Source organism: Somniosus microcephalus, chromosome 11 (genome assembly GCF_052327205.1).
Source record: "Somniosus microcephalus isolate GS21.2 chromosome 11, FLI_Smic_1.0, whole genome shotgun sequence".
Lineage (NCBI taxonomy): Eukaryota > Metazoa > Chordata > Chondrichthyes > Squaliformes > Somniosidae > Somniosus > Somniosus microcephalus.
This window is the reverse complement of record NC_140997.1, coordinates 71,711,419-71,727,609: the sequence shown is the minus strand read 5'-3', so window position 1 is coordinate 71,727,609 and position 16,191 is coordinate 71,711,419. Positions and strand designations below refer to the sequence as shown.

General features: G+C 46.7%; 1 protein-coding gene across 1 annotated transcript in view; it reads left to right on the top strand.

Moving 5' to 3' along the window:
* Nucleotides 1-16,191, top strand: part of clcn7 (Cl-/H+ antiporter 7) — a 113,291-nt gene that overhangs the window by 52,623 nt on the left and 44,477 nt on the right. Inside the window, exons 10-13 of the mRNA XM_086000851.1 lie at nucleotides 8,076-8,169; nucleotides 9,639-9,703; nucleotides 12,508-12,624; nucleotides 14,436-14,490. Coding sequence (XP_085856977.1) covers nucleotides 8,076-8,169; nucleotides 9,639-9,703; nucleotides 12,508-12,624; nucleotides 14,436-14,490 — 331 coding nt within the window. The remainder of the gene's footprint in view (nucleotides 1-8,075; nucleotides 8,170-9,638; nucleotides 9,704-12,507; nucleotides 12,625-14,435; nucleotides 14,491-16,191) is intronic.

The window sequence follows — 16,191 nt, the reverse complement described above, 5'->3', positions numbered from 1 at the left end:
CAACCTGTCTTACTCCATCGAGGAGGTCAGGACCATGACCTGGAACTGCCAGGTCTGCGCCGAATGCAAACCGCATTTTTATAGGCCAGACAGGGCACACCTGATTAAAGCCACCCGCCGCTTCGAACGTCTCGGCGTCGATTTCAAGGGGCCCCTTCCCTCCTCTGACCGCAACACGTACTTCCTCAATATTATTGACGAGTACTCCCGTTTCCCCTTCGCCATCCCCTGCCCGGACATGACCAGCGCCACAGTCATCAGGTGCCTCAACGACCTGTTCGCCATATTTGGCTTCCCCAATTACATCCACAGCGACAGGGGCTCGTCGTTCATGAGCGACGAGCTGCGCCAGTACCTGCTCGAGAAGGGCGTAGCCACGAGCAGGACTACCAGCTACAACCCCCGGGGTAACGGACAGGTAGAGAGGGAGAACGCAACGGTGTGGAAGACCGCCATGCTCGCCCTAAAATCCAAGGGCCTCCCAACCTCCCGCTGGCAAGATGTCCTCCCCGATGCGCTCCACTCCATACGATCACTGCTCTGTACTGCCACAAACGCCACCCCTCACGAAGATGTTCGTCTTCCCCAGGAAATCCACCTCGGGGACATCACTACCGCCATGGCTGACTTCTCCGGGACCCGTCCTGCTCAGGAAACACGTGAGGAGCCATAAGATGGACCCCCCGGTCGAAAAGGTTCACCTCCTCCACGCCAACCCACAGTATGCCTACGTGGCGTATCCTGACGGGCGGGAGGACACAGTCTCAATTCGAGACCTCGCACCCTCAGGTACCACCCGAATCACCATCCACTACCCGCGACGCACCACCGGGGTGTCTACCACAAACTGACGACATGCCGGTGCCATCCCTACCCCGAGAGGACGACACGCCAGTGCTCCGTCACACGCGAGAAGCGGCCGCGGGCAAAGAACCGCCGCAACCGGCACCACGAAGATCATTACGGCAGACAAGACCCCCGGAGAGACTTTCGTATACGAACTTTTGAAACACTTCACCCCGCTGGACTCTTTTTTAAACGAGGGGTGAATGTGGTAAACCACTGCTAACTCTGTACATTCTGTGTGGTAAACCACTGTTAACTCTGTACAGGTCCGGGCATGTCTCCGCCCCTGGCTCCACCCCTAAGCCCAGGTATAAAGGTGACTCACCACCCTTCCCCCGGGAGCTCTTTGGATGGATCCACTAGCAGAGGCATGCTCCAGTTCTTAGTCAATAAAAGCCTACTTCGTATAAGTTCAACTCGTAGTCTTTGGCGTTGTTGATAGTGCATCAACATGTACAGGGAATTATAGACCAGTCAGCTTAACATTGGTGGTTGGAAAAATAATGGAATCCCTACTAAAGGAGAAAATAGAAGAACATCTAGAAACCAAAAATACAATAATGAATAGTCCGCATGGATTTCAAAAGGGAAAGTCATGCTTGACCAACCTCATTGAATTTTTTGAAGAGGTAACGGAGAGTGGACAAGGGTAATGCAATAGATGTAATTTATCTAGATTTTCAAAAGGTCTTCGATAAGGTACCACATAATAGACTAATGAATAAGGTCAGAGCTTGCAGAGTCGGGACAAGTAGCAGAATGGATTGCTAGCTGGCTTCAAGACAGAAAGCAGAGAGTAGGGATAAAGGGTTCAGAGTGGCAGAAGGTAGAAAGTGGGGTTGCACAAGGACAAGTGCCTGGACCACTATTGTTCACAATTTATATTAACGGTTTAGACTTTGGAATCAAAAACACAATTTCTAAATTTGCGGATGACACCAAATTGGGGGGGGAGGAATAGAGGAGGGCTGCAAAAAATTACAAGAAGACATTAATAACCTTTCAGAATGGGCATATAATTGGCAAATGAATTTCAACACAGATAAATGTGAGGTTGTAGGAACGGAGGTTCCTATCTGAATAAGGTATTCGACTCGCTGAATCAAATCAACAGGTTTTAATGAACAACAAAGTTAACAGGGAAACTACAGGAGAAATGGTACACAGGTCTATTCAGCTTGCTGGGCACTCGACTACTGGAAGATTCTGGAAGCTGACGTCATGACGTCATCGCGTTCTTCGCGCCACTGGTGGTCATGTGATCGGCGTCATGACGTCATCACGTGGAGTGCAGGAAAACACAATACAGTACAATTAACAGGCAGTTTAAAGGTGCAGTCCGCGGTTGCACTACACTGTAGTTAAAGGGATTATTACCAATTGTTCTGAGACCCTTGGTGGCTCCGCCACAGGCGCCCCCCCAGAATCCACTTTAACGGACACTGTCAACTGAGTAGGAGGCTTAATGATCCTGGTTGAACGGCGACGAAATTCAGGCAGCGGAAACAGGGCATTAGTAGAAGAGCCAGTGCCGGATTGCGGCAGAAGCGGCGGCCCGGGCGAGGCAGAAACGGTAGTCAGAGGTGCAGGCGTGTCAGAGGTCGAATCGGGCTGTTCGACGGCGGGCAGGTGCACGGCTGGTCTGGCGGCTAACGGCGGTCGGCCGCGGCGAGGCGGTTGGGCAGCCACGACAGGCTCACTCCGATCCAGGTGGGCTGGTTTGAGCCGGTCGATAGAGACGGTATCAGACTTTCCACCGACTTCGACTGTGAAAAACTTTTCCCCTGATGAGATGACACGAAAAGGTCCGGCATACGGTGGCTTGAGTGGGTCTCTGACCGTCTTGTCGAATAAAGACATAGTCCGACCTCATGAGCTCTGTCGGGACGTGAGGCCTCTGCAGGTCATGGTGCGAGGTTGGGATGGGCAGGAAAGTCCTGGCCGCCTCGTGATGAAGTAGGAGCTGTTGAGCTGCAGACCATGGTTCGGTGTGTGGAGGGAGAAAGTCGCCTGGTACTCTAGTGTCTGGCCATAAACCACAACAGCCGATGAAGACTGAAGATCCTCTTTTGGTGCTGTCCGGAGGCCTAGCATCACCCATGGGAGCCTGTCCACCCAGTTGGGTCCCCTCAAGCTGGCACGGAGGGACTCTTTGAGAGACCGATGGAACCTTTCGCACAGGCCATTCGCCTGCAGATGGTACGCGGTAGTACGGTGCAGCTTGGTACCCAGGCCTTGTGCCACTGCGTTCCACAGCTCTGATGTGAATTACGGACCGCGGTCCGAGGAGATGTCAGATGGCACCCCGAACCGAGTCACCCACGACGAAAGAAATGCCCTGGCGATGTCTGCTGCGGTGGTAGCGGCCAAGGGACTCTCCTCTGGCCACCTGGTGGTCCGGTCTACCACCGTCAGGAGGTGTGTGAATCCACGCGACCCAGGAAGGGTACCTACTAAATCCACGTGAACGTGGTCGAAAAGGTGCTCGGGCACCGGGAAGTTGGCCACCGGAGCCTTGACGTGATGGTGGACTTTGGATTTTTGACAATCGACGCAATTGTTTGTCCAGTCCCGGACGTCCAAATGCATGCCTTTCCAAACGAATTTGCGGGACAGTAGCCGTTGAGAAGCCCGCATCCCCGGGTGAGATAACTCGTGGATTGCCTGGAATACCTTGCGCCGTTCGACCGGCACAATGGGCTGGGGCACTCCCATGGATGTGTCGCACAAGAGCGTGGTTCCTGCCGCTTGAAACAGCACGTCTGCAACCTGCCAACTGGAAGGAGTGGTCCTAAACGCTTGTACCTCTGGGTCTGCCAGTTGATCCTCTGCCAGGCCGACGAAATCGATGCCCAGGTGGACTGCCTGGACTGGAACCCGGGAAAGGCAATCTGCCACGCGATTATCCTTGCCTGACACGTGCCGCAAGTCCGTTGTGAATTCGGATATAAACGTGAGGTGGCGCTGCTGCCGAGCTGACCAAGGTTCCGCCGTTTTGGCTATGGCGAAGGTGAGCGGCTTGTGGTCCACGAATGCAGTGAACGGATGGCCTTCTAGCAGGAAACGGAAATGCCGGATGACCAAAAACAGGGCTAGCAACTCTGTCAAAAGTGCTATACTTTCGCTCGTTCTTGCGCAGTTGGCGGCTGAAAAAGGCTAACGGCTGCCAACCCCCGTCGACCCACTGCTCTTGCACCGCTCCGATGGCGTAGTCGGAGGCATCCGTAGTGAGGGCAACAGTCGCGCCCGGGAGTGGGTGTGCTAGCATAGTTGCATCCGCCAACGCCGCCATGGTATCGCGGAATGCCTGGTCCATTTGCGGTGTCCAAGTGAGAACATCCTTGCCCGACTTTCCTTTTAGTGCTTCGTACAGAGGTTGCATTAACCGGGCCGCCTTGGGGACAAAACGATGATAAAAATTTACCATCCCCAAGAACTCTTGTAGGGGTTTGACCGTGTGAGGCCGCGGGAATGCGGTAACTGCCTCTACCTTAGTGGCTAGCGGGACGGCGCCTTCTGGGGTAATCCTGTGTTCCAGGAAATCAATGCTGGATACTCCAAACGTGCATTTAGCCGGATTGACAATAAGGCCGTGTTGGCTGATTCGGGCGAAAAGTGTACGTAAATGGGCCATGTGAGCTGTCGTATCCTTGCTGGTTATTAGGATGTCGTCCAAATATACAAAAATGAAGGGCAGATCCCGTAAGACAGAGTCCATCAACTGCTGGAATGCTTGCGCTGCGTTTATCAGACCGAATGGCATGCGGAGGAACTCAAAAAGGCCGAACGGAGTGATGACTGCCGTTTTGGGGATGTCTGGAGGGTGCACCGGAACTTAGTGATATCCACGAACGAGATCCACTTCAGAAAATATAGCGTTGCCAGCCAGATGTGCCGAAAAATCTTGGATGTGGGGAATAGGATACCTGTCCGGTGTCGTGGCGTCGTTTAAGCGTCTGTAATCACCGCAAGGTCGCCATCCGCCACCTGGTTTGGGTACTATATGCAGTGGGGAGGACCAAGGGCTGTCCGAACACCGGATGATCCCGAGGCGCTCCATGGTCTGGAACTCAGCCTTTGCGGCTGCCAGCTTGCCGGCTTCTAATCGCCGCGCCCGAGCGTAAACGGGTGCGCCGGTCGTGGAGATATAGTGCTCCACCCCGTGCCGTGTGCTTGCAGCCGAAAAAGTAGGCCTGGTGAGCTCCGGGAATTCGTCGAGCAGGCGCGTAAACCGGACTTGTGACGGAACCGCACAGGCCACCGACCAGGACACGGCGGTGCTGCGGTGGCAGGGCACTGCGTGGAAAGTGGACGCATTAATGAGTCGGCAGTGTTGGACGTCGACCAGCAGACCGTTTGCACAGAAAAAATCAGCACCCAGGATGGCCTGTGAGACCTTCGCTGTAATGAAGTCGCAGACAAAATGCTGACCGGCGAAGGTTAAGTTTACCGTCCGTTTCCCGAACGTACGCATGGCAGCGCCATTTATTGCCACGAGGGAAGGGCCCTGGCCGCCGGATAGTAGGTCCAGCTTTGAAGCTGGGAGGATGCTGCACTGTGAACCAGTGTCGCACAGGAATCGTCGGCCCGTAACGGAATCCGTAACGTAAATGAGTTTGCCCGCTGAGCCCGCCGCCATAGCTAACTTGCTGTGCTTTTTAGACCTTGTCCATCCGGGGGGACGCGGGCTTGTTGGAGTTTTTTTTTCTTGAGGGAAACTGCAAGGAGGCCGGCAGCATCGAGCTTTGGCGCCAAAACGGGCGTGGTACGCGCACCATCCCTTGGGGCGGGCTGGGCTTCACTTGCATGGGGGGAAAGGCGCCTCGTGGCTGCACAACATTGCTGAGTAACAGTAAATATCTTGTCTGCCTCTGCAGCGAGTTCAGCACCGTCTGTGATGGCAGTGTTGGCCAATGCCGCCTGAACCGGTTCGGGTAGCTGGCAGAGGAAAAGCTCACGGAATAAAAAGCATTGGGGTTCCGCGCCCAACAGCGTGAGCATTTGACTCATCAGCTCTGACGGTTTTGAGTCCCCGAGGCCGGGCATGGAAATAAGCTTGCGTGCCCGCTCCGACTTATTAAGATCAAATACCTGTAGCAAACGGGCTTTAAGCGCTTCGTACTTGCCCTCCTCTGGTGAGCTTCCAAGGATGCTGACGACCCGCGAGGCCGTGGCACTGTCGAGAGCGGCAACCACGTAATAATAACAGGTCGCATCCGCTGTGACCTCCCGGAGAGCGAACTGTGCTTCTGCCTGGAAAAACCATGCTGCTGGCTGCTGTTCCCAGAACTGCGGCAGTTTAAGGGCGACGGCATTAGTGTTCATCCTCGACGAAAGTTGTCCGACGAGATCGGGGTCACCAATGTAGGAACGGAGGTTCCTATCTGAATAAGGTATTCGACTCGCTGAATCATATCAACAGGTTTTAATGAACAACGAAGTTAACAGGGAAACTACAGGAGAAACGGTACACAGGTCTATTCAGCTTGCTGGGCACTCGACGACTACTGGAAGATTCTGGAAGCTGACGTCATCGCGTTCTTCGCGCCACTGGTGGTCACGTGATCGGCGTCGTGACGTCATCACGTGGAGTGCAGGAAAACACAATACAGTACAGTTAACGGGCAGTTTAAAGGTGCAGTCCGCGGTTGCACTACACTGTAGTTAAAGGGATTATTACCAATTGTTCTGAGACCCTTGGTGGCTCCGCCACAAGGTATTACATTTTGGTAAGAAAAATAGGGAGGCCACATATTACTTGGAAAATACGAATCTAAATGGGGTAGAAGAGCAAAGGGATTTCGGAGTACAAATACACAAATCATTAAAAGTAGTGACACATGTTAACAAGGCCATTTAAAAAAAAAAAAGCAAACCAAACACTAGGGTTTATTTCTAGAGGGATAGAATTGAAAAGTAGTGAAGTTATGCTAAATTTGTATTGCCCCTTGGTTAGACCACATTTGGAGTATTGCGTGCATTTCTGGTCGCCATATTATAAAAAGGATATAGAGGCACTGGACAGGGTGCAGAGAAGATTTACAAGGATGATACCAGAAATGCAAGGGTATACATATCAGGAAAGGATGAACAGGCTGGGTCTCCAAGAGAAAATAGAAGGCTGAGGGGTGTTCTAATAGAGGTCATTATCAAAACCTTTCATAATTTTAGAGCAGATACAGAGAGAGTGTTTCCACTTGTGGGGAAGAGCAAATTTAGAAGCCATCAGTATAAGATAGTTACCAAGAGATCAAAATGGAATACAGAAGAAACTTCTTAACCCTGAGAATGTGGAACCCGCTACCACATGCAGTGGTTGAAGCGAATAGTATAGAGTGGAGCATAAACGCCGGCATGGACTGGTTGGGCCAAATGACCTGTTTCTGTGCTGTATATCCTATCTAATCCTATTTAGTATGAGAAACACATCTGAGTGACTATCCCCCCCCCCCCACCCCCCCCACAATTTGGTGTCATCTGCAAATTTAGAAATTGTGTTTTTGATTCCAAAGCCTAAGCCGTTAATAAAAATTGTGAACAAGAGGCTTCAATTGACTGCTGTTCACTGCAGCTGCACATCATTCAGATGGATTAATGTGCCCACGGGTGTTTGTGCACCCGAAATTCTGGGCGCAATGTGATGCGCATCTCCGACGGGCAGAAACTCGCCATTCGTCCTGGGGGTGTGGCTAGTGTTTTGGGTGGGAATTGTTTCTGGCGAATGAACTTTGGAGCCAGCATAAAGTAGTTATGGGCATAACTCAGTAACCCTTACAATTCCGTGATTTTTGCACTATTTATTTCACTCTGTCCAGATTGTGCTGTTATCTGGGCAGAAAACCTGCAGAAACTCTGGGCCATTATGTTTAAGGAACTGTTAATATCAGTAAGCCTCTGTTAATTTATTTATGGTATGTGGGAGCGCACATGGTTTTGAAAAATGAAGACTATTCTTTTGAGGAACCTTGTATATTCAGGTTTATTGTATCAGAATTTTTACTGTGCGCTGAGCATTATATCTGTGCGCATGGGATAAAGGTCACCTATTCAGTTTGCACTTATGCCTTTAATTTGTGCAGTCTTTGAACAATTACTATACAACTTCTGGCAAAGAAGTGCTTTAATTGTTGTTCACTGAGCTTTTAATCATGAAAAGTTATCGCTGCAATTGTGGCCAAGACAGTTTTTTGCATTTTCAGTATCTGTCAACCTATGGTCTTTTGTTTCAGATATTTGAGTATTTTCGCAGAGATACCGAAAAAAGAGATTTTGTGTCGGCTGGAGCTGCAGCAGGAGTTGCTGCTGCTTTTGGTGCCCCAGTGGGTAAGGAGCAAAATGATAACCAGTGTGCCATGTTTATGTTGAATAGCCAAAGACAATACCCAATGCAGTGAAGTTTCCCATTTCAAAAAATAATGTTTCATGCAGACCAACCTCTGCCTGTTAAAACCACAACAAAAGTGTGGATACTATGGGGGAAAATTCAGTTGTTTGCGACTCCCGTTAGCGCCTTAAGAGGGCGCTAATCGGGCGCAAAGCAACTAGCGCCCGTCGCGGCGATGTTTGCGCCGCTCGCGAAATTAACTAGACATTTTGCGGCGTCGCTAAACACTCCCGCCACGATCTCCTGCGCCGGCAGATCGTGACGTCAGTCGAGTGCGCAGCGCCCCGGACCGGATATTGAGTGGCATCCCCTGCCGCTAGCAACGACAGATTGAGGGGAGCGTTTTGCAGTCAGAAAGGGACTGGGGGAGCGCTATTTAAAGGCGACCGCTTCCTGCCTTTTTTTGTTGGTGACATTTGTGCGCCACGCATTCCGAGAGAGTGAGACTGATTTCTGGAGAGATTCAACACTCTGTGAAGGAGTTTTGGGTACTGAGCAGCACTTTGCAGGTTAATTTTGATATGCACTTCCTTGCTTCGCCAGCGCTCTGAGGTAGCGCCTCGCTCCTCGGACTTTGCGCCTTAAGACAGGTGTGTAGTGCCTGATTTAGCGCTCCAATTACCTCCAGGGGCGATAAAAGCCAAGTTTACCGTCGGAGGCAATAATTAGTGCCAGGCACTAAACTTTGCGCACGGCTGATAATGGCGCCCCAAATGGGGCGATACTGAATTTTTCCCCCTATTTGTTTTAAATGGGGGGAAAAAAATCAAACCTGGATTTGCATTAAATGGTCAGTCGTATCTATGAGATACTTTTAGAGGGAGCTGTCATGGGAGTTGATTAGCATGCTGTCTTTTCACCACTGGGGTTTGCTTGAATCCAACCCAGCCAGATGGGATGACGGTCTTCTCTGTCTGTTGATTGTAAGGGTCTTGTGTGAAATACATTGGGCAATTACACCCCAGTTGCTCATGGGTAAGCACAAAACTGTCCTCATTTGCCACGAATTGGCATAATATTTGCAGTTTCACTGGTATGGCAACCACAATACAATTAACCTTTACTTTTAATGAAAAGGCCACTAATCTTGATTTTGTTGCACATTATATAATGTGCCAATTAAAGTATCAAAGTGTTGAAGACAATGGAAAAATGTGAAAATTTCAGTCTGGATTGCCATTTGAACTTCTAAATTCTTGGAAAATACAGCCAAAATGTAGCCAAACAGCATTCTGATGTTTGAATTTTTATTTGTAGTGAAAGCATTTTTATAATTATGCATTAAAATTTGGTGCTGCATTTTATAAAAAATAAATAAATATATATATATATGTCCTTTTAACTTTACCATTGCAGTAATTCGTGGTTTTCGAATGAAGCCTCCCTGTAATGTAAATTTATTTTGCAGGCGGTGTTCTTTTCAGCTTGGAAGAAGGGGCTTCCTTCTGGAACCAAATGCTGACTTGGCGTATTGTAAGTACATTTGCAGAATAGAATACCTAATGGTTACCACTGGCTATTGTAGCACACAGCATCCTTCAAAACTATTGTCTTCACTCCTCTTCGAGATACCCTCTCTAGAGCCATTCACTCTGTCCATCTACTGCCCTATCTAAAACCACCATTCTTCTTCAAAGTCCCCCCTGCAGCACTCCAATCTGACTTCTACCCATCCCACAGTACTGGTCAGAGTCATTCTGGCCAAAATGACATCCTGTGTGACTGAAACCATACCTTTTTTCCATCAATCCCTCTGCTGCTGTTGATAGTCGACTACTCCATCCTCCGAAGTTTCTCGCCTACAGTCTTACCTCTGAGACACTGCTCTCCTGCTTCTGCTCATACGTTACTCAGCACAGACACTACATTGTTGTCCACAGCTTCTCCTCCTCTGCTCACATGGTCACCATTGGTATTTGCCTGGGGTCCATCCTTGGCTTCCTTGTCTTCACTATCTACAAGCGCCCCTTGATGACATTAACTCCCCCCACTCACTACCTTAGTGACTTCCACCTGCCTTACATCCCTACACACACCCTCTGCTCCTGTAGCACCAGACTTCTCGCCTCTCACTTCCTCTCCTCATTCAGCTGCTACGATCCTGCCCTCTGGATTTCTCTACCCAGTTCCCGTTGCCTTGCTGACTCTTCTCTTTCAGAATACGCCTTAAAACCCTTTATTTGACCATGTTTTCAGTTACCCATGTTCATCTCCATATCCCTCATTTATAAAGCGCTCTGGGACATTTACCTGAGATGTATCCTTTGTGAAGTGTACTATATAAATGCAGATTGTTGTAAAAAAAAAATAGAAAAGTTGTAACTGGTAACATAACAAACTAGTGTACAAATCCAGATATTTCTGTACTTCATTCACTTATACTAAATATTACAGTTTGGGAAACTGGAATCATTAGTGTTAAAGTGAATAAAATGTGCAAGCAAACTTGCCATTTTTGCCAGAATGAGTTTGTGCTTCTCCATTATTTAATCACTATGATCCATGAATTCTGCCAAGTGTATAAAATGAGGCATACTGATTTTGTTAAGTAAATTGTGGGGCACTAGTTTGTTAAACAGCTTGTGATTCATGTGTAGAGTTGCAGAGAATAAGTCTGATAAAAGGATATGCAGCATTTCATGCTTAATTTAATATTTTACTGAGATCTCAGTTAAAACTACTGTAAGTGAATCAAAGTATTGGTGGGGTGGTGAGCAGGAAAAGTATTTTCAATATGAAGTTTCTGTCCTTGTTAGTCATTTGACAAGTAGGGAGAAATTTACTTTAATCCCATTCTTCCTCTCCACTCAGCACCTCCCCTGGAGACCAATATATATTTTTTCACAAAAGCTAGAAAGCAGTCCAGCTGACATGAGAGCCCCTATTTTAACGGAGCGAGATTTGGGTGGGCAAAAGACGGGGCAAACCTCCGACCTCAGCAGCGTGAGGCTCGGGCGATTTTAACTTCTGGGCTTCATCTGCATGTCGCTGATCAGCTGCCCGCCTGAAATGGGCGTAAAGTGGCAACTGGCCAGCAGGTGGGAGCGGAAAAGTGGACAGCAGGAGGTCACTGGCCCACACAAAAGGGAGACTCACTGGAAAGATGGTCTTGCAGACGAAAGGTGGGAGCCTGGGACTGAGGTTGCCTTAACTTTACTTCAGGCCCAGGGGAAGCATTCCTGCTCCTCTTAGCCCCATTAGGATATTTAAAAAAAAAACTTAGTATAAATTGCCTCTGGTCCTGGCTCCTCTTCCCACTGTATTCACCTGGTGGGAGAGCCAAAATGGTTTCCCTGCTCAGGCTGCAGTTAAAATTGCAGTCTGGGATCGATGATATTATCGGACCCCAATCTGTATATTTAAAGAAGGAACCCGCTAGCTTCAGGCGAGTGCATTTTCATCCTGCTCAAAAGCACTGGTTAAAATTGAAGACGACGGGATACTGGTGGGACCTCGGCGGTTAAGTCACCCAGCCAATTTTAACTGGCCACCCAAAAATTGCCTCTGATATGAACTCCATCAACAAGTAGTTAATGAAAAAAATATCTTTTTTGGTCTTGGGGAATTATAAGTTTCATAAGCAGTATCCAGTTAAATTGAGCTTTTGCCAGCTTTGGATCAGTGTCCAGACTGGTCCAGAGTGCTGGTTTCTAGATCACTCTGAATTCACTCTTGGGTGAATCCACAGGCCTGTATTGGTGAAACTTCCCAGTCTGAAGGGAGACCTGGAGGAACAGGCAATGGATAGTTTGTTATTTCATATAAGGTAACTGTTTAGATTTTTAAAATTAAAATACTAGTTGATCTTTCATGACATTGGTCCAGGAGGCTGGCCATTTCCATGACATTGGTCATGGGTAGCACAGATCCAGGAGGCTGGACACTGGCCATTTACTTCCAGATGCAAGAGCAATGTTGCAGCAAATTGAGAGGAACAATTGCCAGTTTGTTTAGAGATGGAGTCTTGACACCCAAATGCTGTCACTCCATTCCCAGGTCAGGTCACAATGCTCAACCAGTGCTGTTGGTCCAGGTTTTGCCAGTGGTGTCTCGATGGCATGGATAGGTGTAACTGTCCTGGCGGATTGCTAGTTTTGCAGTCTGTTTGCTGCTGGGTCAGTTGGACAAACAAATAAAAATCCAATATTTTATGCGCAGATAAAAAAAATAGCTGTTTCTGGGGAGATATTTTATATTGACAAAACACCCTTCTGTGCTGTCGTTTTTTAAAATTAATTTTTAATTGAATTTGATCCCTGGAATCTTTTATCTTCCAGTTCTTTGCTTCAATGATTTCAACATTTACTTTAAACTTTGTCCTGAGTATCTACCGTGGCAATCCAGGTGATCTGTCAAGCCCAGGTCTGATCAATTTTGGGCGGTTTCAAAGTGAGGTAAGAAAAGGTCAAATAATGAATGATTATATTGCTTTGTAATAATTGTTTGAGTTATCTCATTAGCAATTTGTTGCATCAAGGCAGAAGTGGAGTTTGATGTGAGAAATTCCATAACTGGCATAGAAAGTGTTATTGAGGCCTGGGAATTGGAGCCATTTTTCATGCTTCTAATAATTATTATTATTCTATTGTCATATGTTTTTGCAATAGTAAGTATTGGTCACAGACAAAATAAACACTTTGCTTCATTCCTGTGTTGCTGCTGTTCTATTAGTATCTTGACAGCATTCATGTCAAGATAGAATTATTTGAAAAGACAAAACTCAAATTATTAAGCTTCAGTAAATGTAAGTTTGGGACATAATTGTTTGCTAATGTTTGTGAGGAAAGTGATGATTTGTTTTATTTCTAACATCTAGAATTTTTTCTAAAGTCTAGAATTTTACCTAATCGTGTCTGGGGTAAATGTATGTCACCTTTTGCACTTTTTTTAACAGTATGTTTTTAACTATTCATCATGCTGCAGTAGTTTGTTTGAATGTTGGATAACCTGAAATGTAAAATATTCTTGCCAATAAACTGTGATTAGCTCCAATACAGTAGACACAGGAGTTCACTTGATGTTTGATCATAGACCAATCTCCTACTGAATAAGCAGTAATCAAATTTGAAGGGTAATTTTATTGATAACTAATGTACAGTGGAAATGAAGATCTGCATCTTCACCATATGCAAACCTGAATATTGTAAAAGATTTTTTAATTTCAGTATGGTTTTATTATTCTTGATGGCACAGTTGAGACAGGTCATGCAAGCATGCATATTTTTGGAGGCTGTTATAAACGCCTCAGATATTGCTTTTGTTTTGCACCTCGCAAGGGTCCATCCATAATCCCCACCTCCTGCCCACTCCATGGCACCGCCCCCCCCCCCCCCCCCCCCCCCCGACAGGGTAAGAGTTAATTTAGTATTAAAACTTCTGAGATAAATTAATTATTGTCATGTGCTTTTGGGGGACAGGGGACTAAATACTTTCGTGGGAAAAATGTCAGTTATGCATGACTGTTTTAAAAACACAGTTAAGAATTATAGGCCTGAATTGTTAAAGCTTATACTTGTACTATTTAATTACATGCAGCTATAATTTCAGTGCTAATACCTGTTACTTTCGGAATACTTAGCTTTATTCTTGGCCTTTTGCTAATACTGTACTAATCAAATGCTAGGTGTGCAAAAGATAGCCGAGCTTGACTTGGAAAGAAGGAACTCTATTTCCTCCCTCTTCTACACAGTTAAGACGAAATTCTAGGTGTGGACTGATGGCTTTCCATAAAAGGTGGTGTACTAACACATTGCCTGATTGGATTGTCATTTTATTTAATTCAGATTGGAATTTTAATGATTGTGTTCTTAATAGAGTTGGTCTTTATTGGAGGACAGAGTAGTAGAAAAATATCCCCCCGCCACCTTTAGTCTCTCAATCTCATTGTTGCAATTTTTCTTGTCTCCATACTGCTGTGGTTAGTGCTTCTCTATTTATAGTGTCACTTTTTTTGATTTACCGCAACTCTTCTATTATCAACCATCATGGTGTCCTTCAGAATGATTTATGGCCCTTGACCTAGCTTTTTCAGTTTTAAAAAAAAAGCTTAATTCATTGAATATCTTAAATATTGCTGAATATTGTAGGAAACGTCTTTGGTATTGCGTCCACTAAACTAGAAAGCAATAAATATGAATGCAAATCTGTGGCGGTATTACTAATTCCTTTACTTGCTATCAATTTATTTATTTTGTTTTCTTAACAGGCTATACAATATAATTGGTATGAAATCCCTATATTTATATGTGTGGGTGCAATCGGTACGTATTATCTTACTTACCAATGCAGAAGTGTAGGCAGTTTAACGTAAACCAAGTGCTACTTTTCTTGAAATTTTGCAAGAAATCAACAAAATATCTGAGGTGAACTGATGTTCGTATACACTGAAACAAATTGAAAAGTTTGGTGTTCGACATTACATCCATAAAATCTTGATTACTGTTTTTTTCTCTGTGCATAAGTTCAATAAGATACCATTAAATTATTGTACATTTGAATATTATACCCCAGGAACCAGTTGCTGACTATCATGCGATAAACTTGCAGTTATTACAAAATACTCATTGGGCTGAATTTTAATGGGGAAGGCGGGTTGGGGGCGAGGGGTCTCCGAGCGGTCATGAGGCCAGGTTTTCCACAGGCCCTGCTGAATTTAACGGCAGGGCCTGATTTGCATGTGAGGCCTCTGTTTCCCGCTTGCCGCCAGCCTGATGGAGAGGCTGGCTGGCTCTGGGCGGGTAGGCCTGCGGCCTGCACAGAGGAGGGGGAGGGAGGTATCGTGGGTGGGCCGGGAAGTGGCCACAGAAGTGGGGTGGGAGGGTCCGAGGACGGTCGCAGGCCGGGAAGCGGCCACAAAAGCACAATGTTTGGGGGAGGGGTCCTACCAGGTTTGCGGGCCGGGAGGAGCTGGGGGAGGGATCTTCAGAAGATCGGGGGCCGGGAGCAATGGGGAGGCCTCATGGAGGCTTGTTTGGGGTGGGGGGGGAGGGGGTGATTGGTAGGCTGGGGGAGAGGAATCTGCGGCCGGGGGAGATGGTGTGGGGATGTCCGATCACAGGGGGTAGGTTAGGTAGGGGTCTTGGATCCAGGATATAGGTATAAAGGCACTGACCTTCTGGATCCAGCAGCCCCTGCCTTGCTGTAACTGCTGGGTTTTACGAATTGAGTAAAACAAGACCACATGCAATTAAATACAAAATGGAGGTTAAAAAAGTGTCTTCTAGCCTATTTTATAATATTTTAAAAATTGGCTTTCTGCCTCCTGGGAGCGGGTTGGCTGGCCCACCCCCTCCCCGTCCCGCTTCCATTAAAACCGGAAGTAGGTGAATTGGAGGCGGGTTCAGGTCGGGAATCCGATTTTTAACAATTTAACTACCTCCACGCTCCAAATCCACTCATTTTTAGGTTTAAATTCTCCCCATTCTCGCTGAGCCATGCATCAATGATGTTGCAAGGTCCTGTTTGGTGTGCTTAATTTGTCATGAATAAAGAATCCAAAACGAAATAAACACCCTCCCATAAACTTTGTCCTACATAAAATCACTTCCAGCTATCCAAAGTCAAGACTAAAATTTATTTTTGGATTTCACATGAACAAGTTTTAGGAACTACTAAAGCTTCACTTGAGCTATTGGCTGAATGGTCTTAATTAGATTATTGTACAGTAATAACATCACTTTCAACTATCTGCTATTTCTCGTTTTTATCATTTGTTTTATGTAACAGCTGTTTTTCTTTAGATTTTTACTTGTGTAACTAAATTGTAGTCTTAATTTTTATTTGTATTTGCAAATTCTTCTCTTTCCACCCCGCCTCCAAAACCAGCAACACCCACATCAGAAGGGTAACTATAGCTGGATGTAGTTTTCTCCCTGACTATGAACATCTAGCAGGCAGTATTATGATTTTCTGCCCCTCTCGGGAAATTATAACGCTACTCTACCCCCAAAAAAGGGTTTAGG